Source organism: Canis lupus, chromosome 20 (genome assembly GCF_011100685.1).
Source record: "Canis lupus familiaris isolate Mischka breed German Shepherd chromosome 20, alternate assembly UU_Cfam_GSD_1.0, whole genome shotgun sequence".
Classification (NCBI taxonomy): domain Eukaryota; kingdom Metazoa; phylum Chordata; class Mammalia; order Carnivora; family Canidae; genus Canis; species Canis lupus.
The window spans coordinates 48,148,294-48,176,109 of record NC_049241.1 but is presented as its reverse complement, the minus strand read 5'-3'; the positions used below and the strand labels follow the sequence as shown (position 1 = coordinate 48,176,109).

At 38.7% G+C, this 27,816-nt stretch overlaps 1 protein-coding gene and 1 pseudogene across 1 annotated transcript; both read left to right on the top strand.

Moving 5' to 3' along the window:
• OR7A24P (olfactory receptor family 7 subfamily A member 24, pseudogene) lies at nt 3,316-4,253 on the top strand (annotated as a pseudogene).
• On the top strand, nt 16,229-17,161 carry OR7A70 (olfactory receptor family 7 subfamily A member 70). The gene is given in 1 exon segment (NM_001388672.1): nt 16,229-17,161. A coding segment is annotated over 1 exon segment (933 nt).
• Nucleotides 17,162-27,816: the final 10,655 nt, after the last annotated feature.

The following is a 27,816-nucleotide window of genomic DNA, read 5'->3' as shown; positions in this document are numbered from 1 at the left end:
ACTGATATAAGGTGGTATCTCATTGTGGTTTTGATTTGTATTTATGAGTGATGATCAGGAGTGATGTTGAGCAGTTTTTCATGTGTCGACCATTTGTATGTCTTTCTTACAGAAATGTCTATTCATGTCTTCTGCCTATTTCTTCACTGGATTATTATTATTATTATTATTAGTAGTAGTAGTAGTAGTAGTAGTAGTAGTATTTTGGTGTTGAGTTTGATAGGTTCTTACAGATTTTGGATACTAGATCTTTTTCTGATAAGTCATTTGCAAATAGCTTCTCTCAGTCTGTAGGTTGCCTTTTAGTTTTGTTGACTGTTTTCTTGGCTGTATAAAAGCTTTTTTATCCTGATGAAGTAACTATAGTTCATTTTTGCTTTTATTTCCCTTGCCTTTGGAGACATGTCTTTTTTTATTTAAAATTTTTATTTACTTATGAGAGAGAGAGAGAGAGAGAGAGAGAGAGGCAGAGACATGGGCAGAGGGAGAAGCAGGCTTCTGGCAGGGAGCTCAATGTGGGACTCAATCTGGAACTCCAGGATCATGCCCTGAGTCACAGGCAGATGCTCAATCACTAAGCCACCCTGCCATCTTGCTTTTGGAGACATGTCTAGCAAGAAGTTGCTGTGGCTGAGGTGAATATAAAAAGTGGTCCTGTTTCATTCTTCTGCATGTAACTGTTCAATTTTCCCATCACCGTTTATTGAAGAGACTATCCTTTTTCCATTGGATATTCTTTCCTGCTTTGTTGAAGATTAGTTGCCCATAGAGTTGAAGATCCATTTCTGGGATTTACATTCTGTCCCACTGACCTATGAGTCTGTTTTTGTGCCAGTACCATACTGTCTTAATGGTTACAACTTTATAATACAGCTTGAAGTCTGGAATTGTGATACCTCCAGCTTTGGTTTTCTTTTTCAACATTCTTTTGGCTATTTGGGGTCTTTTCTGGTTCCATACAAATTTTAGGATTATTTGTTCCAGCTCTGTGAAAAATGCTGATGGTATTTTGATAGGGATTGCACTGTAGATTGCTCTGGGTAGCATAGACATTTTTACAATATTTATTCTTCCCAATGTGGTGTATGTATACAATGGAATATTACTCAGCCGTTAGAAACGACAAATGCCCACCATTTACTTCAACATGGAGAGACCTGGAGGGTATTATGCTGAGTGAAATGAATCAATTGGAAAAAGACAAACATTATATAGTTTCATCCATTTGGGGAATATAAAAATTAGTGAAAGGGAATAAAGGGAAAGGAGAGAAAATGAGTGAAAATATCAGTGAGGGTGACAAAACATGAGAGACACCTAACTCTGGGAAATGAACAAGGGGTAGTGGAAGGGGAGGTGGGCAGGGGGTTGGGGTGACTGGGTGATGGGCACTGAGGGGGGCACTTGGCGAGATGAGCACTGGGTGTTATGCTATATGTTGGCAAATTGAACTCCAATAAAAAAATTAAAAAAATATTTATTCTTCCAATCCATGAACATGGAATGTTTTTCCATTTCTTTGTGTCTTTCTCAATTTCTTTCATATGTGTTCTATAGTTTCAGAGTAAAGATCCTTTACCTCTTTGGTTAGGTTTATTCCAAAGTGTCTTATGGTTTTTAGTGCAATTATAAATGGGATTGGTTCCTTGATTTCTCTTTCTTCTGCTTCATTGTTAGTGTATAGAAATGCAAATGACTTCTGTGCTTTGGTTACAGCTTTGCTGAATTCCTCTATCAGTTGTAGCAATTTTTGGGTGAAGTCTTTTGGGTTTTCTACATAGAGTATCATGTCCTAGCCTCAGTAATCAGACAACGAAGAGAAAAAAAGGCCTGCAAATTAGCAAAGAAAAAGTCGTTTTTCACTCTTTGTAGATGATGTCAGTTTTTTAAAATGTTTTTATTATGGAAGTGTTGAATCACTCTATTGAACACCTGAAACTAATAATACTGGAATGTTACTAACTTGAATTGAAATAAGCACATTGCCTTTTAAAAATTGAGTTGAATTTTTTGCTGTGAAATTTTTGAACATATTTTGGATATTAATCTATTACAAAATATGTATTTTGCCAATCTTTTCTCCATTTGACTGTTGCCTTTTCACTGGAGAAATAATTCTCTTTGACACACAGATATTTTTACTTTGCTGAAGTATTTTTTTTTCTCTAATTACCTATGTCTTTGTTGTTATATCCAGGAAATCTTGGTCAAATCCAGTGTCATGGCCATGTACTTCTGTGTTTTGTTCTAAGTGCTTACAGTTTTACTCGTTGTGTTTAGATCTATGATCCATTTGGAGTCATGTTTGTAGATGTGAATGGAAGGGTCACTCTTATTTTTTTTAAATGATTTTATTTATTTATTCATGAAAAAAGAGAGACAGAGAGAGACAAAGACACAGGCAGAGGGAGAAGCAGAGGGAGAAGCAGGCTCCATGCAGGGAGCCTGAGGTGGGACTCGATTCCGGGCCTCCAGGATCATGCCCTGGGCTGAAGGCGGTGCTAAACTGCTGAGCCACCCGGGCTGCCCTTATTTTTTGCATGGATATTCTGGTTTTCCATCACCATTTCTTGGATAGGCTGCCATATACTTCCCTTTGAACTGTCCTGGCACTCTTGCCAAAAATCATTCAATCATATAAAAAAGGGTTTATTTCTGGGATCCCTCTTATTTCAATGAGTTATATTTCTGTTGTTGAGAATAGATCATTTGTATACATTTCTTTGGAGAAATATCAATTCAAATCATATCAAACAATATTTGAAAATATTTTTTCTTTTGCAACTCATATGTTGATAACAGATTTATAACTATAATATATACAGAACTCCTACAACTCAACACAACATACATATCCCAAAATAAATTGTGTTAATGCTGAGGATATTTATAGTTAACTTCAGTGCTTTGCCTACTGTCTTCAGTAATAATAATAATTATTGTTCATATTGGATAATTTGTCAAACTATTGTTGAATAAACAAAACAAAAGCCACAAGGAACTTGTAAAAGGAAACATTGCCTTGAGTAAATGTTTAGATTGGAGCAAGGATGGCTAATCAGCTTAAATATCATGATTAACACGGAGCATTTGGGATTCTCTGAAATTTTTATCTAAAGGTAATAGATCTGAAAAAAATGTAAGAATTAGTGCATTACTATATGTTAGCAAATTGAACTCCAATAAAAATATACAAAAAATAATGCATTAAATGTTTTAATACACAAACTGTATAATTTCTCTTAGTTTATTAATCACTGCTTGAGGCTAAATTCACAATGATCTTCTCTCTGTCCTAACAGTTTCACTAGTTACATGGAATAAAGAAATCAAACCTATGTTTCAGAATTTTTCCTCCTGGAACTTTCAGAAGAGAAGGAGCTACAGTCCTTGGTCTTTGGCTGCTCCTGTCCTTGTACCTGGTCACCTTCAGTGGAAACCTGATCATCATCCTGGCTGTTGTAATGGACTCCCACCTCCACACTCCCATGTACTTCTTTCTTACCAACCTGTCCTTTGTAGATGTCTGTTTCACCTCCACTACCATCCCCAAGATGCTTCAGAACACCCAGACTCAGAGCAAAGTCATCATCTATGCAGGCTGCATTGCACAGATTTATTTTCCCATAGTCTTTGCCATGTTGAATGTCTTTTTCCTGAGTGTGATGGTCTTTGGCAGATGGCCATCTGCTGCCCCCAGCACTACATGGTCATCATGAATCGTCTGCTCTGTGGACTGCTGGTTCTGGTGTTCTGGATCATGTGTATCCTGAACTCCTTGTTACAGTTTAATGATATTGTGGCTTTCTTTCTGTACATACTTCCAAATCCCCCACTTTTTCTGTGAACGCAATCAGAAATTTGCTTGTTCTGACCCCCTTCTTAATAACTTGGTGATATATTTTGCAACTGTCTTGTTAGCTGCTGGTCCCTTTATTGGGATCCTTTACTCTTATTCTAAGATCGTTTCCTCCATATGTGGAATATTGTCAGCTCAGGGCAAGTATAAAGCATTTTCCACCTGTGCATCTCACCTCTCAGTTGTCTCCTTATTTAATTGTATGATACTTGTGTACCTTAGCTCTGCTGCTACCCACAGCTCACAGTCAAGTGCAATGGCCTTGGTGATGTATACGGTGGTCACACTCATGCCAAACCCCTTCATTTATAGCCTGAAGAACAGAGATATAAAGAGGGTTCTGAAAGCATTCTTTGTGAGGGAAACTCCACCTGGCCAACTGTTAAAAGACTGAAGAAGTGGCTGAGACTTCAGAGGTCAAAGTCTCTCTGTCAGAAATCATGAATTTTACTCAAGTTGTATGCATAGTATTCCTCTTTCTGTTGATTTCCTTGTCTTCAACTTCTCTATGCCAAATATGTAATTCACTTTATTAAGCTCTGCTCTCTCTGATACTAGTGTTTCCCTTTGTACTTTCCACTTTCTAATATTTATTTTCAACTATGGATCCGAAATATTTGGACAGTTTCATTTTCCTGAGAAAATAGACATTTTTAAATTCTCATTCATTTGGGGAATATAAATAATAGTGAAAGGGAATAGAAGGGAAGGGAGAAGAAATGGGTAGGAAATATCAGAAAGGGAGACAGAACAAAAAGACTCCTAACTCTGGGAAATGAACTAGGGGTGGTGGAAGGGGAGGAGGGCGGGGGATGGGGGTGAATGGGTGACGGGCACTGAGGGGGGCACTTGACGGGATGAGCACTGGGTGTTATTCTGTATGTTGGCAAATGGAACACCAATAAAAAATAAATTTATTATAAAAATATAAATTTTCTTTCTTTCCTTCTTTCTTTCTTTCTTTCTTTCTTTCTTTCTTTCTTTCTTTCTTTCTTTCTTTCTTTCTTTCTTTCTTTTCTTTCTTTCTTTCCTTTCTTTTTCTTTCTTTCTTTCTTTCAGAGAGAACACAGGTAGGGAGAAGGGCAAGCAAACTCCCTGTTGAGCATGGAGATGTACTCAATCCCAGGACCACAAGATCATAACCTGAGCCAAAGTCAGAGACTTAACAGACCTAGCCACCCAGGTGGCCCAATATAGATTTTTTTAAAGAATAATCTTTCTCAAAAGACAATATCATACCAAATAATTTTTCTTTTTTTAACTGCAAAAATTGTCTTGGGTGATACTAAATCTATGGAGTAAGCTACAATTTATGAATTTATATGATTTTATAGTAGAGGAAAATCCGAGAATACTTTTTCACTTTTATGTGTGATGTTCCTTTGTATATTGGTATTTTAATTTCCCTTCCTGGTAGTAGACACTCCTCCCCTTCCACCATATCTATTTTCTAGCTGTTCACGCAGTTTTATTCTCCTCATTAAGATCCTGTTTATTTCAGTTTGTTGTCCACAATGTGTACATTAGTCACTACTTTATTCAAAATATTCATCACACATGTCTCTAAGAGAAGACTTTATTGAGTGACAAATTTTAATAAATATACCAGCCTTAGAATATGACCTTAGAATAGGTGACCTTTAATATGATAAAGCAAAATTTTAATTTACACATTGTACTCTTCAAAATATTTATTCTTCATGCTATATGTTTATTCATTGAAATATGGATGGCTGGTGCCCATGTGTAAGGGAGCTTACACATACGACAGAAGGACTGAATGGCATTTTCCTATTTTTATTGAATCATGTCCTTGTTTCAGTCTGAAATCTTTCAGTGATGCCTATAGTATGGCTCCTTTCATTGTAATAATGGATACATACCCCCATTCCTTCTAAATTTTGCTATAACAATGAAAGGGATGGTGAGTGATCATTATCATTATCATCCATTATACATGTCTATCATGCTTAGGATTCTATTTATCTTTCATGGTCAAAGAATGACTCAAGAGACAGCTTGCATTCCTGTCTATTCATGTGAATGCTTCTTCCACAAACATGTATGTCTCTTTTAACTTACTTGGTTACTGGAAAATGAACCTCAACAAGTTTTTAAATGTAGTTGTTTGAAATATACTGAAATAGCAGAGTAACCATGAATACTGTCTGCGAGTATAAGAAGAAATGTCAAGAAAAATCAACAGTAGATTATGATAATTGTCCTCATTTTTTTCAAAATTTTATTTTTTTTCCATTTTTCTTTTTTTTATAATAAATTTATTTTTTATTGGAGTTCAATTTGCCAACATACAGAATAACACCCAGTGCTCATCCCATCAAGTGCCTCCCTCAGTGCCCGCCACCCACTCACCCCCACCCCCCGCCCTCCTCCCCTTCCACCACCCCTAGTTGGTTTCCCAGAGTTAGGAGTCTTTTGTTCTGTCTCCTTTTCTGATATTTCCCACACATTTCTTCTCCCTTCCCTTATATTCCCTTTCATTATTATTTATTTTCCGCAAATGAATGAGAACATATAATGTTTGTCCTTCTCCGATTGACTTACTTCACTCAGCATAATACCCCCCAGTTCCATCCACGTTGAAGCAAATGGTGGGTATTTGTCATTTCTAATGGCTGAGTAATATTCCAGTTAGTTAACATATGGTGCAATATTGGTTTCAGAAGTAGAATTCAGTGGTTCATTATTAATATACACACCCAGTGCCCATCCCAACAAGTGCCCTCCTGATACTCATCACCCATCTAGCCCATCCTCTACTCACCTCCCACCATCAGTCCTCAGTTTGTTCTCAATACTTAGGAATCTCTTATGGTTTGTTTTACTCTCTCTCTCTTTTTTACTTCTCCCCTCCCATATGTTCATCTGTTTTGTTTCCTAAATTCTGCATATGAGTGAAATCATATGGTATTTGTCTTTCTCTGACTGAATTATTTTGCTTAGCATAATACACTCTAGCTCCATCTATGTCATTACAAGTGGCATGATTTCATTCTTTTTGACAACTGAGTAATATTTCTTTCTATCTATCATCTATGTATATCTATCTATCTATCTATCTATCAATCATCTCTCTATATCTCACAGCTTTATCCATTCATCTGTCTTTAGATATTTGGGCTCTCTCCATAGCCTGGCTTTTGTTGATTATGCAGCTGTAAGCATTGGAGTACAAGTACCCCTTCCAATCTGTATTTTTGTATCTTTTGGGTAAATACTAGTAGTGCAATAGCTAGATCATAGGGCACTTCTACTTTTAACTTTTTGAGTAACCTCCATACTGTTTTCCAGAGTAGCTGCCCCAGTTTGCATTCTAGCCAACAGCACAAGAGTGGTCCCCTTTCTCTGCAACTTTGCCAACATCTGTTGTTTCTTGTATTGTTAATTTTAGCCACCCTGACAGGTGTGAAATGGTATCATACCATGGTTTTGATTTGTATTTACCTGATGACGAGCATCATTTCATGTGTGTTAGCCATCTGGATGCTTTCTTTGAAAGGGTGTCTATTTATGTCTTCTACCCATTTCTGGACTGGACTTTTGTTTTTTTAAGTGTTGAGTTTGATAAGTTCTTTATAGATTTGGATGCTAATCCTTTTCAGATATATCATTTGCAAATACCTTCTCCCATTCTGTCACTTGCCTTTTAGTTTTGTTGATTATTTCCTTTGCTGTGCAGAAGCTTTTTATCTTGTTGAAGTCCCAATAGTTTATTTTTGCTTTTTTTTGTATGATAGACATACATTTAAATGATGAACTACTTCTCCGATCTTAATGCCTCAAAGACATCAAAATCTGAGGCACATTTGCATTTGTTCACTGAGAGGCTCTCAACCAGCTAAAGGGATGAATATCTCCAAATTGACTTTAGATTTCTTCTTCTACTTAAAGGTGGGATTAACACATAAAATGCTTTTACCCAGAGGAAGCTCAGTAAATGAATGGAGAAGTTTAGTCTCAGTTTCCTCAACAAAAGTTTATTGGATAAATGTTTTTTAAAAAGATTTTATTTATTTATTCACAAGAGACACAGAAAGAAGGCAAAGACACAAGCAGAGGGAGAAGCAGCCTCTTCTCAGGGAGCCCGATGTGGACTTGATCCCATAACTCTGGGATCACGTCCTGAGCCAAAGGCAGACTTTCAACCACTGAGGCACCCAGACATCCCTGGATAAATGTTTGAAATCAAGTCTTAATGCTAATGTAAAATGACTACATTAGTGTTTTACAGTAAGTTTATGCTTTTAGATTTCTATAGGTCAGAAGCCTGAAGTCATTCTCATTGGGGCTAAAATGAAGATGTTTGCAAGGCTTGGTTGCTTCTGGAGGCTACAGGGAAGAATCTATTTGTCTATTCCAAGCTCATAATATAATGCAAAAAAAGAGCTAAATATACTTCTTTCTTTTTTAAAGATTCTATTTATTTATTTGAGAGAGAGAGAAAGCATATGTGTGAGATTGGGGGGAGAAGCAGAGAGGGAGGAGGGAGACAAACAGACCATGCTGAGCCTTGGGCCCAACAGGGGCTTGATCCCAGGACTGGGAGTCAATGACCTGAGCTAAAACCAAGAGTCTGATGCTCAAATGACTAAGCCATTCAGATGACCTTATATAGATTTCTTATAATTAACAAACGCCTCATGATGAGAGACTAAGGACAGCTCTTAATTTTTAAGTATGAAATTCCTAATTGTGAAATGTGTAATAAAGCTAGGTATGTCATTATATCAAAAAAACTTAGTTCTCCTCCTTGTTGAAAAGGAAAACAGCAGTTTTCTGTAGATGGCAGGGCTGTATCTCCACCACAAGTTAGCATTTTGGAGACCCAAGGGATCTAATCCAGACAGATTGCTCAATCCGAGACTTTAGGGAAAAGTTGAAATCAGGGTTGGGATAGGGTGCTGAGAGGTCTGAACTCTGGGAGGCCCTGAGTTCTGAAAAAGGAACAATTAGCTCTGAATTCACTCGCTTATAACCTGGTCTGTTGGGAACACACATAATCACCAGGAAGACTTTCCTTTGTGTTCAGACCAGTGTCCCACAGGGAAATCATGTGCTTAGAAGTTGGTGGAAACAGGAGGGAAACATGCCTCATGAATAGACAGAGAAAGCTCTCAATATCCCCTGTGGGGCAGCTGCCCTGACTGTGCCACTGTGGGCTGGATGGGACCTGGTTGTTGCCTCTGAAGTCCTAAGATTGGCTGGGAGACTAATACCAGCCTCCTTCCTGCCGTCTTGTGTGGGGACAGAGTTTAGTCACCATCGTCCCCACCCAGGAGGAATTCAGGCTACCACATGGAGACTCCCTCAGAGTTCCCATGCAGGTGAGTCCCAGAGCTCAGCAGGTCCTGCAGGAAAGGGTAGGAGACAATCCAAGCCAGGCACATTGACATGATGTCAGCTGATAACTGCTAGCCTAGCCCAGAAGCTAGAGATCTCTATGCTCATTTGCTTGCCTGATGAGCTGGTTAATGGATTCATTGATGATGTTAAAAAAAAAGAAGTGGACATTGGTTTTCTGTATTATACATAGTCTCTACCAGGTCTTTGCATTTGTATGGTAAGGTCAGGTGTTTTTTTCTTTTAAAGATTTTATTTATTTATTCATGAGAGACAGAGAGAGAGAGAGAGAGAGAGAGAGAGAGAGAGAGAGAGAGAGAAGCAGGCTTCATGCAGGGAGCCTGATGTGGGACTTGATCCCAGGACTCCAGGATCATGCCCTGGGCAGAAGGCAGGTGCTAGACCGCTGAGCCACCCAGGATCTCCAGGTCAGGTGGTTTTTTATTACCATTTTTAAGAAAAAGATTTTATTATTTATTTATTCTTGAGACACACAGAGGGAGGGGCAGAGACATAGGCAGAGGGAGAAGCAGGATCCCTGTGGGCAGCCAGATATGGGACTTGATTCCTGGACCCCGGGATCACAACCTGAGCCAAAGGCAGATACTCAACCACTGAGCCACCCAGGTGCCCCTTTATTCCATTTTTTTATTGCATTCTTTCAAAAAAGGAATTGGAGAGGGTTTTTGTTTTTATTTTGACATCTTTGCTGCTTGCATTGAGTTCTATTGTGTATGTATAGACATATATGTGGGAGAATTACGTTTATTAGTAGTATGGCTTAAATCTGTTACTCAATTATATGGTGTTCTCTACATTGCTTTTTTATTTTATTATCCTTACTGAAAAATTGACTGTCACTAAAATTCTTCACTTGTCAATACTTGCAATACATGAAATAGAAAATAAATAGTATTTTGAACGTTGTGCTAATAAATCTCCTCTTTATATATTTCTCATTTGTTTTCACATCGCTGTCATTCCTCATGGATCCTTTTGGCTCTTTGTGATGAGGTCTATTTCTAAGATCTGCATCATCTTTGACCATTAACTCTTCTTTACATTTGACTGAAGATCACCTTTACCTTCCATAAGCATATTTGAATCCATATATTTTTATGGAAGAAAAATATTATCACTTAGATAATGCTTTCTCCCCAGATGTAAAGGTCATTCTCTTATATTCTTTTATTCCTAGTCTTGAACATTTAATCTGGAATCAGTGACCCATCTTGATAGCACTTAATTATTCTTTTATGTCTTTGTATAGTTATAGATTCTCGTATAATTTTTATTCACATAGTAGTTTTGAAACCACTATACTTGACCTAATTTTGTTCCTCTTGAAAATGTATTCCTTACATTCTTAGTGCTTTTAAAACTTCTCTTCCCAGATAATGCATGCATAGACATTTACACACTGTTCAAATGGATGAGTAGTACCCTTTGCTCATCATGAATGCTCTTTAAGATCTAGGGCAATCTTGTTTTCTACCTGTGTCCATTCTTCCTTCTTAGTAATACTTCATGGAGTTACCTCCAGTCAACTAAGGTGATCCTAATTTTTTATTTCATGGTTGGCATAATATTTCACAATGTGACTGTGCAATTCACATTTTGAAAGATTTTTCTTTCTTAGTATTTTGTTATTAAAACAATGTCACAAAAATATTTTGAGACCATTATGTTAAAAATCTGGTTCTCTTCCAGAGGAAATATTGTTCCCCAGGGGGACACTGAGCAATTTGGAGGTTACATGGGAAGTGTCAGGAGAGGTTAGGGATACTCTAAACATCCTACAAATCCCAGGACATGCACCACCACGGAGAATGGACTGGAACAGAATGTCAGTAGCACTGAAATTAAGAATTGCTGAGTTAAAGAATATGTTAAATATATGATTAAAATATTTATATCTGCCTTCAGGTTATTTTCCCAACATTGTAACAGTTCATGTTTCTGTCAGAAAAATTAGAGAATCTTCTTTTGCTACCTGTTTAAAAATTCCAATCCAATCAGTGAGAGACATCTTTACCTTGTCTCACAGGCTGATGGATGTGCAAGAGATTCCTTGTCGTCTCAAACCATTAATAAATTTGAGCAAATATTCATATATTTGATCACCAGGTTCATTGTTAGATGCCTATGATTATCATATGTCCATAAACACTATGCATATTCTGCAGCTAGCTGCATTATTGTTGAATGACTTTTAGTTGCATATATTGTCCATAAAAATTTTAAATTTTATATAGTTAAATATGTCTCTTCTCTTTATTTCTGATTTTCCTGTCTCAATTACAATGGTTTTGTTCACCTGTAGCTTGTATCTGTATTTTCCACCTTCAAGTGAATGAACTGTTCCCATTTACATAGAGGTCTATAATCTCTCTGAATTATTTTCGATGTGCAAGTCTAGGAACCCATTTATTTTCTTTCAGATGGATAGCATATGTACCAGCTTGTATGGAACAACCTTTAACAAGTAAATTGAAATACAACCTTGTCATATATGAAATGTCCATATACACTGAAACCTATTTCCTGATTCCTTCAACAAATACGAGCAGAGGGATCCCCGGGTGGCGCAGCGGTTTGGCGCCTGCCTTTGGCCCAGGGCGCGATCCTGGAGACCCGGGATCGAATCCCACATCAGGCTCCCGGTGCATGGAGCCTGCTTCTCCCTCTGCCTGTGTCTCTGCCTCTCTCTCTCTCTCTCTCTCTCTGTGACTATCATAAATAAATAAAAAAAATTAAAAAAAAAAAACAAATACGAGCAGAGCATCTGCTCAGGCCAGAGAGTTCTAGGGACCTTCTATGCTATGTTCCCTTATGCCAAGATCTTTGGTAAATTATCGATCCATGTTAACACTGTTAAATTACTATGATTGCACATCACATCTTAGTTCATTTTAATGCTCCATTCGGTTTTGTCTAACATGGTTGGATGAAACTAGTCTACATAACTGGCTTCGATGCTGCTGCCCAACCTTTTAGGTCAGAACTTCTCATTTTCTCAAATTTGTTTCCCTGTGAATGTGCATATGCTCACATCTCATTTTGAATCATTGAAATTTGAACAATGTTGGTGAAGGCCCTACTCCTTTGGTGTTTGCATAATGATGGTGGAGATATGGTACTAGAGTTTCAGGTATGAATGTTATGGAGATGATCATTTAAAGCCAGAGGACACAGGTGGGTGCAGAATTTTGTACAGCAAGGTCTGACTGGCCTTTGGGTGTTGTGCAAAGACCAGAAATGGGACCAGAGTGCATACACTGTGTTTGTCCAAAAACCAGCAGAATCCAAAGCCCAGGAAAAGCCAATAAAAGATGCTACATAAGGAAAGGGAGAGAGAAGTGCCCCACCCCTTTGAAGATCCCAGGAAATTCAATTGCTCAAATAAATATGAGGCAGGCATAGATGAAACAGTCTCCTCCTGCTCATCCCACTATGCTGGACCATGCTGTGCTTGGCCTGTTTCTTCTGCTGAACTGCTGATTTCTCCCCTTAGCACACTTTTCTCTTAGCACATTCACTCTGCAAGGCAAATGACACCATGAAGATATAACTACTTTTGTCTTCTGATTGAATTTAGTTTTGCTCCTCCATTATTTTTGTAGGCCATCAGGAAAATAACAAGAATTGGAATGTTGTCTGAACCAGGGACGCTTCCTTTCTCTTGTCTCTCAGTTTTCAGCAACCACCTGAACCATTAGATCTTTTTGCCACCTGTCTGATTTCCGTCTCTTGCTTCTCTCTCTCTCTTTATCCGCCCCCCACTCCAGTTTTTGAGCAGAATGTGTTTCTTTAAATACGGGACAGAAAATGAGTATTGGTGGTATGATTTGTCAATTTTTTGTCCATGGGAAGCTTGCTAATTGGAATGTCAGGTAACATTTTACATTGTTTAGCATCTGGCCAGCCTGATTTAGAGCTGCTCCAGCTTCATCATCGAGGCTGGGGGTGAGGAGTTATGGTAAGAACACAGTCCAGGGGGCAATGATCTGGTGTGTGTGTGTGTGTGTGTGTGTGTGCGCGCGTGTGCACGTGCACCTGTGGAGGGGTCCGTGGTCTAATATATTCCAAGTTAACTCTTACAATACAGAAGCCAGACTCAATTACCTGATGGTACTCAGCAGCGACTGCATTTCAGTTAACAGGATGCTTTTGCAAGTAGATTATAAAATACAAGAAGTATATATTGTGGGTGGTGATTCCTTTTTCTTGAAGTTAACCAGTAGAGAGGACATCTATCATCTATTTCTTTAAAATTGTCTGAAACCATTCTCATTGCTTTGCTGCTTGTTCCCCTTACCACACTTGCCTCCTTTTTTGGACTCAAGTAGCTCAAAATAGTATAATTTCCAGGGGCTCTGCAGAGGCCATTCCCTCTTCCAGCACACGCTTCCCCAGATATACTCATGGCTCCTTCCCTCTCTTCCCTGGGGTCTCTGTTCAAATGTCACCTTGTTTACTGGTCTTGCCTAACACCAATTACAAAATAACACTCAATTATCAGATCTCATTCAGTTTTTCCTCTCTCCCCCTATGATCTTCTGTGCTGTTTCTTATATTCCACATATGAGTGAAACCATATGATAATTATCTTTCTCTGATTGACTTATTTTGTTCAGCATAATACCCTCCAGTTCCATCCATGTCCATGTAAAAAGAGGTAATATTTATCCTTTCTGATGGCTGGATAGTATTCCATTATATAGATATAAAATATATGTATATATATAAAACACATATATATATAAATATATATATCTCATATTCTGAATTCATTCATCTGTTGTCTGACATCTTGGCTCTTTGCACATTGGCTCTTTGGCTATTTTGGACATTGCTGTTATGAACATTGGGGTGCAGATGCCCCTTCGGATCACTTCATTTGTTTCTTTGGAGATAAATGCCTAGTAGTGCAACTGCTGGGTCATATGGTAGCCCAGTTTTAACTTCTTGAGGACCTCCATACCATTTTCCAGAGTGGCTGTACCAGTTTGTATTGCCACCAACAGTATAAGAGTGTGCCCTTTTCTCCTCATCCTCTCCAACATTTGCTGTTTCCTGTCTTGTTAATTTTAGCCATTCTGACTGAAATGATGTGGTATTTCATTGTGGTTTTGATTTATATTTCCCTGATGCCATGTGCTGTGGAGCATTTTCTCATGTCTGTTGGTCATTTGTATGTCTCGGAGAAATGTCTGTTCATATCTTCTGCCCATTTCTTGACTGGATTCTTTGTTTTTTTTTTTTTTTTTTTTTTTTTTGGTGTTGAGTTTGATAATTTCTTTCTAGATGTTGGATACTACCTTTTATCTGATATATCATTTGCAAATATATTCTCCCATATGTTGGTTGCCTTTTGATTTTCTTGACTGTTTTCATTGCTGCACAAAAGCTTTTAGGGGATCTCTGGGTGGCTCAGCAGTTTAGTGCCTGCCTTTGGCCCAGGGTGTGATCCTGGAGTCCCGGGATCGAGTCCCACATCAGGCTCCTGGCATGGAGCCTGCTTCTCCCTCTGCCTGGGTCTCTGCCTCTCTCTCTCTCTCTGTGTCTTTCATGAATAAATACAATCTTTAAAAAAAGCTTTTAATCTTGATGAAGTTTCAGTAGTTCATATTTGCCCTTTCTGCTTCCCTTTGGAGACGTGTCTAGGAAGAATTTGCTGTGCCAAGGTTATAGAGGTTGATCCCTGTGTTCTCCACTAGGATTTTGATGGATTCCTGTCTCATATTTAGGTCTTTCATCCATTTTGAGTTTATCTACATCAGTGGTATAGAGAATAGTCCAGTTTCATTCTTCTGCATCTTACTGTTCAACTTTCCCAGCACCTTTTATTGAAGACTATTTTTTTTTCCCATTGGATATTCTGTCAAAGATTAGTTCCCCATAGAGGTGAGGGTCCATTTATGGGTTCTCTATTCTGTTCCATCGATCTGTGTTTCTTTTTTTTTTTTGTGCCAGTATCATACTGTCTTGATAATTACAGCTCTCTAATTAAGCTTGAAGTCAGTCATTGTGATGGCACCACCTTTGGTTTTCTTTTTAACATTCCTCTGGCTATTAGGGGTCTTTTCTGGTTCCATGCAAATCTTAGGATTATTTGTGAAAAATGTTAGTGGTATTTTGATAGAGATTGCATTGAATGTGCAGTAAGGAGTCTCATGATGTAATGAGTACTGTGTGTTATATGTAATTGCTAAATTTTAAACACTAAATCTTTAAGTATATATTATATATGGGCTAACTGAATTTAAATAAACAATAGCACTTGTATCCACTCTCTCCTTGATATCCATTCTTGTTCTCTTCATAGCACTTGCCACCCTCTTATGTATTGTTAAAATTTTTATTTGTTTCTGTTCTTTCTCCATCATTGAATTATAGTGGCTTATTACTTTTAGGAACCTGTACTCATTGCCTAGACATTGCCTGGACCATGTTTGGTATTCAATATGTACTCCTCACATGCACGAAAGGCATCTTGATAAAAGAGTAGAAGGCAGGACCTCTGTAGGGGAATGGGGAAAATGAGACCAAATGCCTAATCAGAGATGAAACAGAAAGTAATCTTTTCAAGGGGAAAACCCTACACAAAATACTGAAATTAATTTATTTTTAAAAGATTTTATTTATTTATTTGAGAGAGAAAGAGAGAGAGGACTATCTGGGGGAGGCACAGAAGGAGAAGGAGAAGCAGACTCCCCACTGATCAGGGAGACCAACAATACAGGGCTAATCTGAGGACCCGAACATCACTACCTGCGCCAAAGGCATACACTTAACCAACTGAACCATGCATGTGCTCCCTGAAATTAATTTCTTGACTGCAAAATATAAATTGTTGCATGTCAGCCATGTGAGAAATGCCCTTCATTAATGAACATTAAGTAATGTTCATTAATTAAATTACGAACATAATTAATTAATTAATTTGTGAAATGAACTACTTAAATTAATGGTTTTTTCCTCTTTCTTGGTAGTCAGTGCAACCACATGCAACCAAACAATGATACATGGATATCAGAATTCTTTCTTCTGGGACTTTCAGAGGAACCAGAACTGCAGCCCCTCATATTTGGGCTTTTCTTCTCCATGTACCTGATCACTGTCTTTGGAAACCTGCTCATCATCTTGGCTGTCAGCTCTGACTCCCATCTCCACACCCCCATGTACTTCTTCCTCACCAATCTGTCCTTTATAGACATCTGCGTTACCTCCACCACCATCCCAAATATAGTGATAAATATCCAGACTCAGAGCAAAGTTATCACCTATGCAGGCTGCATCACACAGATGTACTTTTTCATAATCTTCTCAGGATTGGACATCTATCTCCTGTCTGTGATGGCCTATGACCGTTTTGTGGCCATCTGTCACCCTCTGCAGTACATGGTAATCATGAACCCCCAGCTCTGTGGACTGTTGCTTCTGGTCTCCTGCATCGCAAATATCTTACACTCCTTGTTACAGACCTCAATTATGTTACAGTTGTCCTTTTGTAGAGAGGTAGAAATCTCCCACTTTTTCTGTGAACTCAATCACATGATTCAACTTGCATGTTCTGACACCTTTCTCAATAACATGGTAATGTATTCTGCAGCTCTCCTGATGGGTGGGGGTCCTTTTGCTGGGATTCTATACTCTTATTCTAAGATAGTTTCCTCCATACTTGGGATCTCATCAGCTCAGGGCAAGTATAAAGCATTTTCCACCTGTGCATCCCACCTCTCAGTTGTCTCCTTATTTTTTTGTTCTGGTCTTGGAGTGTACCTCAGCTCCGCTGCTCCCCAGAGCTCCCACACGAGTGCAGTTGCCTCAGTGATGTATACAGTGGTCACACCCATGCTAAACCCCTTCATCTACAGCCTGAGGAACAGAGACATAAAGAGAGCTCTGAAAAGATTCTTTGGGGTTCCAGTGATGTAAGGGCTTATTGTCTGGAGGCTGAAGAAGTGCCCATGATTGGAGGACTCACAGCCTCAGAGCCAGGATCTGCTATTCATTGGTCAGACTTTGGAAATAGATATGGTCCTTCTATTTTTTTTCTGGAATTTCCATTTGTTTGAATTCACCTTCTCCATACATATAATTAACTCACTTCATTAAGCTCCTGCTCTGTCTGATATGCACAGTTTTTTCCTTTGTCGATTTTCATATGTCCCTAGTGTTTTCCCCAACCTTGGAACTCAAATGCATGGATATTTCTGTACCTTACATAGGGCTAGTTGGATTTCCTAAAAATGCTTTCATTTCAAATGACTTATATCATGCCAAGTAAATTTTCCCTAGATTTCCCAAAAGAATAATCATGACTTGTATTCTTCACATAGAAGAAACTCTACTTGTCCACTAAGCCCTTCACATAACTATATTATAGATGAAAATACAAAACCTCAGTTTTCACCTTGAGTCTGTCAATCTTTTTCCATCAGTATCTTCATTCCTCTTCCTGATAATGTGGACTTTAACACTCTTCCCTTTGTGTCTCAGGCTACTGATATTGATGTTCAGGCTAGGAAAGTCTGGACACTCCCCTGCACCACTGTGCTGTGGATATTTTTTACAGAGTCTTCCCTGAACAGAGCCTCTGCTGTGGTTACAATAGTTCCTCAGTTCTTACTGTGATTGCAGGACATGCCTCAGTAACACCCCTCAGAGAACTCTAACAACACCAGGTTTATTCCTCACAGGTCCTGGAGGCCACATGGGATGCCCAAAGGCTAACCTGGGAGGTCTCAGAGTGGGAGAAGGCATTGAGAGGGAGGGTGGGAGGGAGAAAGAGAGAGAGCGAGCAAGCCTCTGAGGAATCTGCTTTTACTAGGGTCTATGGCCAGAGTTTTTAGGGGTTTGCAGTTTAATTCATTATTGGAGAATTTTATGTGATTAGAATTTAGCTGCTGAAGGGTAAAAATAGTCACTCACATGTCAGTATCGAGGTTACACAGGGCTTCCTGAAGAGGTACTTCATGACTGGGGCAGCCTGAGTGCTTATCTGGTAATTGTGTCCCACACTTGACAATTATTTATTAAACATGACTGTTTTTGAAATGGATGCCTCAGAAATCAAAAGCTTCATATCAGGCACTTCCATTAAAAAAAAAAACTTCACATCAGGCACTTACTCTACAAACATGCTCCTATGTTTCCTAACTGGTTTTATGCTTTTATTCTGTGATTGAGCTTAGTGTTCAGAAAGTCCACTGGAGACACTGGAGACACTGATTAGCAATTATATCTCTCCCAGTGCAGTTTACACAGAAAGACAAATTTTTTAATAATAAATTTATCTTTTATTGGTGTTCAATTTGCCAACATACAGAATAACACCCAGTGCTCATCTCGTCAAGTGCCCCCCTCAGTGCCCGCCACCCAGTCACCCCAACCCCCCACCCTTCTCCCATTCCACCACCCCTAGTTCGTTTCCCAGAGTTAGGAATCTTCCATGTTCTGTCTCCCTCAGAAAGACAAATTTGAATAAATAGATCGACCTGATATGTTCTTAGTGTCAGGATGACCATAAATATGACAAAGCAAAATTTCAAAATACTCATTCCGTAACCAACCAAAATATCTTTTTTTCATTTTTTTATATCACAGTTCATGTTGTGCATTTATTTATTGAAGCATGGAAGTTTGGTGTCCACAGTGAGAGGGTTATTCACTGAGGTGAATGATTGCTCAGTGTCTTGTTTGTTTGTTTTAATTTTTTTATTGAAGTTTGATTTGCCAACATATATTATAACACCCAGGGCTCATCCCGTCAAGTGCCCTCCTCAGTGCCCATTCCTCCACCTGCCTCCCCTTCCACTGCCCCTTGCTCAATTACCAGAGTTAGAAGTCTCTCATGTTTTGTCATCCTCTCTAATTTTTCCCACTCATTTTCTCTCCTTTCTGCTATAATCCCTTTCACTATTTCTTATATTCCCCATATGAGTGAAACCATATAATGATTGTCCCTCTCCGATTGACTTACTTCACTCAGAGCATAATACCCTCCAGTTCCATCCACATTGAAGCAAATGGTGGGTATTCGTTGTTTCTAATGGCTGAGTAATATTTCATTGTGTGTGTGTCTGTATATATATATATATATATCACATCTTTATTCATTCATCTGTTGAGGACATCATGGCTCCTTCCACAGTTAAGCTATTGTGGACATTGCTGCTATGAACATTGGGGTGCAGGGGTCCCAACATTTCACCACATCTGTATCTAATGTCTTGTTTGTTTTGTCACCAAATTATCTTCCTGTTCTCAGTTCTGGTTTCTTTTATCTTTGAATCTGTTCTCTGGGACTGCATGCAAGCCATTCGGAAAACATGTGTTTTCATATAACAAGTTTATAATCAAATAAGATTTTCTGGTGGAGAGTTGTTCTGATCTGTTTTGCACTTCTTCTAGGTCCCTACATTGTATTTCTAAAGGTCGCCCATGATGTTGCATGGGGCTGTAGTTCATGTCTTTCTTCAATTAACACATGGTATTTACTCCATTTGTATATGGAGGATAAATCTTACATTTTATGGAAAAAATAAGGTACAAAATGTAAATAGACTTAATTTAATTTCACCATTTCTATATTAAATGTGATAATTTGCCTTTTTCCCCAGTTATAAGACATTTCTCCCATCCCTGTCAGGTATGACTCAGTTATACATGCTTTTTAATCAGAATGAATCATACACCATTACCTCTTCACAGATGACATGATACTGTACATAGAAAACCCAAAAGACTCCACCCCCAAATTGCTAGAATTCATACAGCAATTTGGCATTGTGGCAGGACACAAAATCAATGCCCAGAAATCAGTGGAATTTCTATTCACTAACAATGAGACTGAAGAAAGAGAAATTAAGGAGTCAATCCCATATACAATTGCACCCAAAAGCATAAGATACCTAGGAATAAACCTAACCAAATAGGTAAAGGATCTATACCCTAAAAACTATAGAACACTTCTGAAAGAAATTGAGGAAGACAGAAAGAGATAGAAAAATATTCCATGCTCATGGATTGGCAGAATTAATATTGTGAAAATGTCAATGTTACCCAGGGCAATTTACACGTTTAATGCAATCTCTATCAAAATACCATGGACTTTCTTCAGAGAACAGATCATCTTAAGATTTGTATGGAATCAGAAAAGACCCTGAATAGCCAGGGGAATTTTAAAAAAGAAAACCATATCTGGGGGCATCACAATGCCAGATTTCAGGTTGTACTACAAAGCTGTGGTCATCAAGACAGTGTGGTACTGGCACAAAAACAGACACATAGATCAATAGAACAGAATAGAGAATCCAGAAATGGGCCCTCAACTCTATGTTCAACTAATATTCAACAAATGAGGAAAGACTATCCACTGGAAGAAAGCCAGTCTCTTCAGTAAATGGTGCTTGGAAAATTGGACATCCACATGCAGAAGAATGAAACTAGACCACTCTCTTTCACCATACACAAAGATAAACTCAAAATGGATGAAAGATCTAAATGTGAGACAAGATTCCATCAAAATCCTAGAGAAGAACACAGGCAACACCTTTTTTGAACTTGGCCACAGCAACTTCTTGCAAGATACATCCATGAAGGCAAGGGAAACAAAAGCAAAAAGGAATTATTGGGACTTCAAGATAAGAAGCTTTTGCACAGCAAAAGAAACAGGCAACAAAACTAAAAGACAACCTACAAAATGGGAGAAGATATTTGCAAATGAGGTATCAGATAAAGGTCTAGTTTCCAAGATCTATAAAGAACTTCTTAAACTCAACAGCAAAGAAACAAACAATCCAATCATGAAATGGGCAAAAGACACGAACAGAACTTTCACAGAGGAAGACATAGACATGGCCAACAAGCACATGAGAACATGCTCCGCATCACTGGCCATCAGGGAAATACAAATCAAAACCACAATGAGATACCACCTCACACCAATGAGAATGGGGAAAATTATCAAGACAGGAAATAACAAATGTTGGAGAGGATGTGGAAATAGGGGAACCCTCTTGCACTGTTGGTGGGAATGTGAACTGGTGCGGCCACTCTGGAAAACTGTGTGGAGGTTCCTCAAAGAGTTAAGAATAGCTCTGCTCTACGACCCAGCAATTGCGCTGCTGGGGATTTACCCCAAAGATACAGGTGCAGTGAAACGCCGGGACACCTGCACCCCGGTGTTTCTAGCAGCAACGTCCACAATAGCCAAACTGTGGAAGGAGCCTCGGTGTCCATCGAAAGATGAATGGATAAAGAAGCTGTGGTCTATGTATACGATGGAATATTACCCAGCCATCAGGAAGGACGAATATTCACTTTTGCCTCAATGTGGATGGAACTGGAGGGTATTATGCTGAGCGAAGTAAGTCAATCAGAGAAGGACAAACATTATATGGTCTCATTCATTTGAGGAATATAAAAAATAGTGAAAGGGAATAAGGGGGAAAGGAGAGAAAATGAGTGGGAAATATCAGAGAGGGAGACAGAACATGAGAGATTCTTAACTCTGGGAAACGAACAAGGGGTGGTGGAAAGAGAAGTGGGTGGGGGTTGGGGGTGACTGGGTGACAGGCACTGAGTGGGGCACTTGATGGGATCAGCACTGGGTGTTATGCTATATGTTGGCAAATTGAACTCCAATAAAAAGAAATTAAAAAGAACAAATAGTGCATTATTAGTTTTAGAGGCAAAGTTTAGTGGTTCATCAATTGCATGTAACACCCAGTGCTCATTACATCAATAGTCCTTCTTGATGACCACAACCCAGTTACTCCATCCTACCCTACTCACCACCCGTCCAGCAACCATCAGTGTGTTTCCTATAGTTAAGAGTCTCTTATGATGTCTCCTTCTTCAATTTTGTCTTACTTTCTTTTTCCCTCTTGTTTCAATAACTTGAGTCTACTCTCTTTACTTCATTTCAATCTTGCTTAACTGTTTTTACATTTTTTAAAATTTAAATTCAATTTGCCAATGTATAGTATAACACTCAGTGCTCACCCCATCAAGTGCCCTCCTCAGTGCAGTCACCTGGCTATCCCTTCCTCCCCACCCACCTCCCCTCTGCAATCTTTTGTTTCCCAGAGTTAGGAGTCTCTCATGGTTTGTCTCCCTCTCTAATATTTCCCACTCAGTTCTCCTCCTTTCTCTTATAATCCCTTTCACTGTCTTGCTTAACTTTTGTCAATTCTTTTTTTTTTTTTTTTAAATTTTTATTTATTCATGATAGGCACACAGTGAGAGAGAGAGAGGCAGAGACACAGGCAGAGGGAGAAGCAGGCTCCATGCACCGGGAGCCTGACATGGGATTCGATCCCGGATCTCCAGGATCGCGCCCTGGGCCAAAGGCAGGCGCCAAACCGCTGCGCCACCCAGGGATCCCACTTTTGTCAATTCAATTAATGTTCCCAACTTGCTTTTCATTTCATTGATTTTCTTTTCTATTTTACTAATCTATATCTTATTATCACAAACCTTTATTATATCCTTAACTGGATTTGAGTTTAGTTTGCTCTTACTATTGTTATTAATTTAGCTCTTTAAGGTGTAAAATTAGGATATTGATTTGAAGTTTTTCTTTTTTTTTTAAAGTAGGCATTTATAGCTATACTTTTACCCTCTGACCACTGCTTTCACCAAATCCCATAAATTATGGAATGTTGTATTCTCATTTTTGTTTTTCTCAAAGATTTTATAATATCCTTTGTTATTTATTCTTGGACTCATTAGTTGGTTAAGAGTATGTTTTTAAACCTTCACATATTTGGCAATTTTCTAGTTTTCCTTCTTTTTAGAGTTTTATTTATTTATGAGAGAGAGAGAGAGAGGCAGAGACACAAGCAGAGGGAGAAGCAGGCTCCATGCAGGGAGCCTGACGTGGGATTCAATCCCGGGACTCCAGGATCATGCCCTGGGCTGAAGGCAGGCGCTAAACCGCAGAGCCACCCAGGGATCCCTCTAGTACTGATTTCTGGTTTCCCTTCTAGTACTGATTTCTGGTTTCCCTTAATTTTGGTTGAACATGATACTTTGCATTATTTTAAATTTTTAAAAATTATTGAGGCATATTCAATATGTTGATGTGGTCACAGTGAGAACCATCAGGGTATCCACTCTCCCTAGGAATTGTCTTATTGTTTCCTGGTGATTATAGTTGTTGAGTATTATACTAAATGATTTTTAAAGACTGCATTCTTTTTCATGTGTTGTTCTCTGATATCTCTGTTCTTTTAGCTTGGTTGTCAGCCTGAAGTTTGAAAGAATTTGTTTAATGCCATGATTGAGGACAGCGCCAAAAAAGACAGATGGGAGAAAGAAGATATTCTAGTATGCACACAATGTCCCTCCAGAATCAGGGATACAGAAGCCATTCAGGTTTTATAGTAGCCATACCTAAAAAGTGGTGGCCTCCTTCTGGGAGGAAAGAGTCCAAAGAGATAAGAATTCCAAAGATGTCTCCTAGGACTAAATCTAGCCCATGGTTGCACTAATTTTTTCCTTTTGCTCCAGGGAACTAAATCTCTCAAGGAATAGAAAGGCAAAAGAATACTTCACCAATGAGTCTCATGTGAATTCAGCTCCTAAAGTCACAGAAACTCTTAAATGTTTCCATTAAAACCTTTCAAGTCTATTCTATTAATTTCAGATGATGGGAAAAAACAGTTGGGCCTTCCAGAGGCCTCATGGGTGGTTCTATCTCCCTGCTTTTTCTGGGGGCAAATTCGTTAATCATACTTTCATGAGTGAACTCAGCCTTTCCTGTGATAATATCTGGGTGAACTACAGCATCTTCACAGGTACTGGGGAGTATGATAATGATGCATAGGACTCTTTTTATTGGCAGTAACTTTATGTTATTCAGAAGGATAACAAGGAAATAAAAGTCTGGTAATACAAAGTCTTGGCATATTACAGTCCTAAATTTTGTAGGCCATTGGTGAATGCACTAAAACATCTTGCTCCCATCTGTCTCCTCTGGTGTTGGCTGTCAATCATGGGGCCTCCTTGTCTCTATGATTTGTTCTGTGGTTTCACTGTTTCTCGTTTCTCCCTATTGTTGATGGTACCTCTTTTTCATGTTACTCAACCATTTGTTCTTTTCCAAACATTTATTGAGACATTAGTGAATGGTAGGCATTAGCTTATATTCTGGGAATAAGGAAATTAATAATATGTTGTTCCTTCTTTCAAGGCACTCCTGGTCTAAAAAGGGAAAGAAACATAGAAATAGGTAAATGTAATATCTGATATAGTATTCCAATTCTGGTGATGTGGGTCCTAAAATAGTAGACTTTTCCAGGGGAGATTAGTGAAGGCTTCACAGTCAAGGTTATAATTGGACAGAGCTTTTCAGTAGGCACATAGTTATTCCAGGTGAGGTAAGTGTGAGAATCTTTCAGGAGGAATAGCAGTAAATATGAGCATATTATGCTTAGGTAATGAAAAATAGTTCTTAATACCTGACACAATGTGAAGTTAGGGATGAAAAATGAAACTTGGGCCCGGCCATGAGAGAACCATCAGAGCAGAGAGTCTTATATTTTGACTACAGAACTGACTCATGCCCCTAAAATCAGTGCAGTTTATATCAGGTAATGGCCATGACTAAACTCACCCCATGGAAAGGTCACCTGGGTCAATGGGAGGAACACATTATTGCTGCTGTAACAGCCAAAGCCATAGATAATGGGGGTGGAAATAGGGACAGTGGACACAGATATGGGATGTGAGAGATGAATCTCTAAGGGTTTGAAACAGTCATCCAACTTCATTGTTAATGCTAGATGCAGGTGGGAATTTTGCATTGTTTATTTTGCTTGATTCTTTCAGTAACTATGTAATCAGATTTTGTGGATGAACAATGTGAGACAGAATAGGCATGTGATGGAGTCTGGAGTCAGCTCAGGGATAACTGCCTCCAAGGTTTTTACATTTCACAAATAATTTTATTTATTTATAAATATTCTTTTCATTTTATTTTATTTAACTTTTATAGTAACATACAGTGCAATATTGGTTTCCAGATTAGAATTCATCACTTACATACAACACCCAGTACTCATCATAAGTGTCTTCTTTAATACCCATCACCCATGTAGTCCATTCCCCACCCACATCCCCTCCAGCAATGTTCTCCATCATTAAGAGTCCCTTTCACCTCAGCCATAGCAACTTCTTATTAGGCACACTTCCAAAGGCAAGAGAAACAAAAACAAAAATGAACCATTGGGACTTCATCAAGATAAAAAGCTTCTGCACAGGGAGGGAAACAATCAATGAAACTAAAAGGCAGGCCACAGAATGGTAGAAGATATTTTCAAATGACATATCTCATAAAGGGTTAGTATCCAAAATCTATAAATAACTTACCAAACTTAACACCCAAAAGACAGTTTTAGGTTTACAAGGAAATTGCAAAGAATACCAGTTTCCCCATTATTAACATCTGTCATCCAGAATGCATTCATTTAGCCATCATTTCTCTTTGGGTATCTATTGGCTATGAAAGTTCCTCGGACTTTCATTCTTTTGAAGAACTTGATAGCTTTGAGAGCTAATGGTCAGATATTTTGAAAAGTATTACATTACTTGAAATTTGTCTGATAGTTATCTCATGATTAGATTAGAGTTATGAATTTTTTTGGGCGAAACACATGGAGGTTGTCATTTTTATCACTTTATATTGAGGATACAAACTATCACTGTTACTTTGCCCTGAACTTGAACATATGATTGAGCTGCTGTTTACAGGTTTGTCCACTGTAAAGTTATTATTTTTCCCTCCTTTCCATACTGTACTTTTTATGAGTAGATACTATGTTTTGCCCACAATTCACTGTTGGTAGGTTAGTTTCCACTTCCTTGAGAATGGAATATCTATGTACATGATTGTTTTTTTTGTACAGGAGATTTTTTCCATTCATTCATTCATTCATTCATTCAATTGTTTATGTTTTCCAATGTGAGTGCTTTGAATTGGTTCTGGATTTTCTGGAATTAGCTCTCAAATATGATTAGATTAAAGATACTAATGACTCTATCTCCATCAATAATGAGAACAATAGAGATTTGCAAAATATTTCCATTGGATACTTCTAATAAACCAATTGTAAAAAGGGATGATCTGGGTGGCTGTGTATCTGATACTTTCCAACATTGTTGCAAACTAATGAATATACTGAGATTGATGGCCTGCTCATAATGTTACTAAAAAAAGTCTGGGAAAGAAAAAGATTAGGTCACATGTTTGAATCTCAGTTCAAATGCCTTATAAATGATCTGAAAACTTTTATGTGTGCCCTGGAAGATATTTATCTCCTGTATCTTCAAGGCTAGGATTGCTGAAAATCTCATCCTGTGACTGGCTGCATTATAATGCAAGCTGAATGAGTAGCCATATGGGGTGTCTACAGTTAAATTGGAGGCACTGCTTGGGAAGGAATGGGATCCTGCATGTTGGAATGAGGACATGTGAGAAGGCCTTGATGAAGCTGGAGAATTGAACTCCTAAGTCTGATAAGTCTTCTTTGCCAGTGGAAGCTGCATCCCCACCCCAGTGGGTTTGACCTCCCTAACCCTAATCCTCCCCTGTGGATGGTAGGGTAATCCATAGCCCCAGTGGTAGTTGCCTTCACACCCACAGTGGTGTAACTTTTCCACTTCACTCTGAGAGTTTGACCCTGCTTTGCCTGAGGAAGCTAATGCCTCCCCACCAGGCAGCTGCTACACAACACAGTGTGGAGTCTCCTCAGGTCTCACCCTCATCTTTCCTCTTTGTTTCTAGATCCATAACTAGACTCAGGTACCAGTAGGCCCAGTAGGCCACTAAAGGGTAAGGTGCAGAATGACCTGTGAAGAGGTATGTTTCACTCCAAAAGAACTACTTGAGTTTTCTATGTTACACAGACAGAAATCTAGGGAACATGTGTGGGAATGAATATATTAAGAGAGTGGGAAAATAAGAGAAACCACATAAAGTTGGAACAGGTTGAATTTATCAATATGGGTTATCATGCAGAGTTTCTACATTCCATGTTGCAGCTTGGGAACCTTACAATTTGGTTGAATCATGGACCAAGGGTAGACCACAGTGGGTGAGTTGGAAATGCCAGACCTCTTTTGATTTAATGAAGAGGATGGATGTAGAGGCTTAGGGAGATTGGAGTGTTAACATAGATTTGACCTACTCATCCCTGCTGGAAGAGGTCAGAAGACATACCTTTCACCATAACTGTGAGAAATAAATTTGTGAGGGGAGTTCCAGCATCCTTGAAGAGCTCTGTGATCTTCTCTGTAGGCTAGATCATACGGTGGGAACTTCAGCTATCAAACTGCAAAACCCAAATACAATGGGAGCTATTGTATCTCGGGATTCTAGGGGCCAAGTGGCAGCATCAACCACTAAAAGCAAAGTAGGGGTGGTGTAGTGGACAGCAGAGTGAAAGCCTCCTCTGGAATAGTCTGACTTGGTCCAATGCATGGTGTTGGTTAGTTCATCATGGTGTTCATAAAAGAGAACTACATAGAAAGGTGACTAAATTCTTACTGGGTCTGTATAAGCTGGAAAGCTCTAGGTCAAGTTA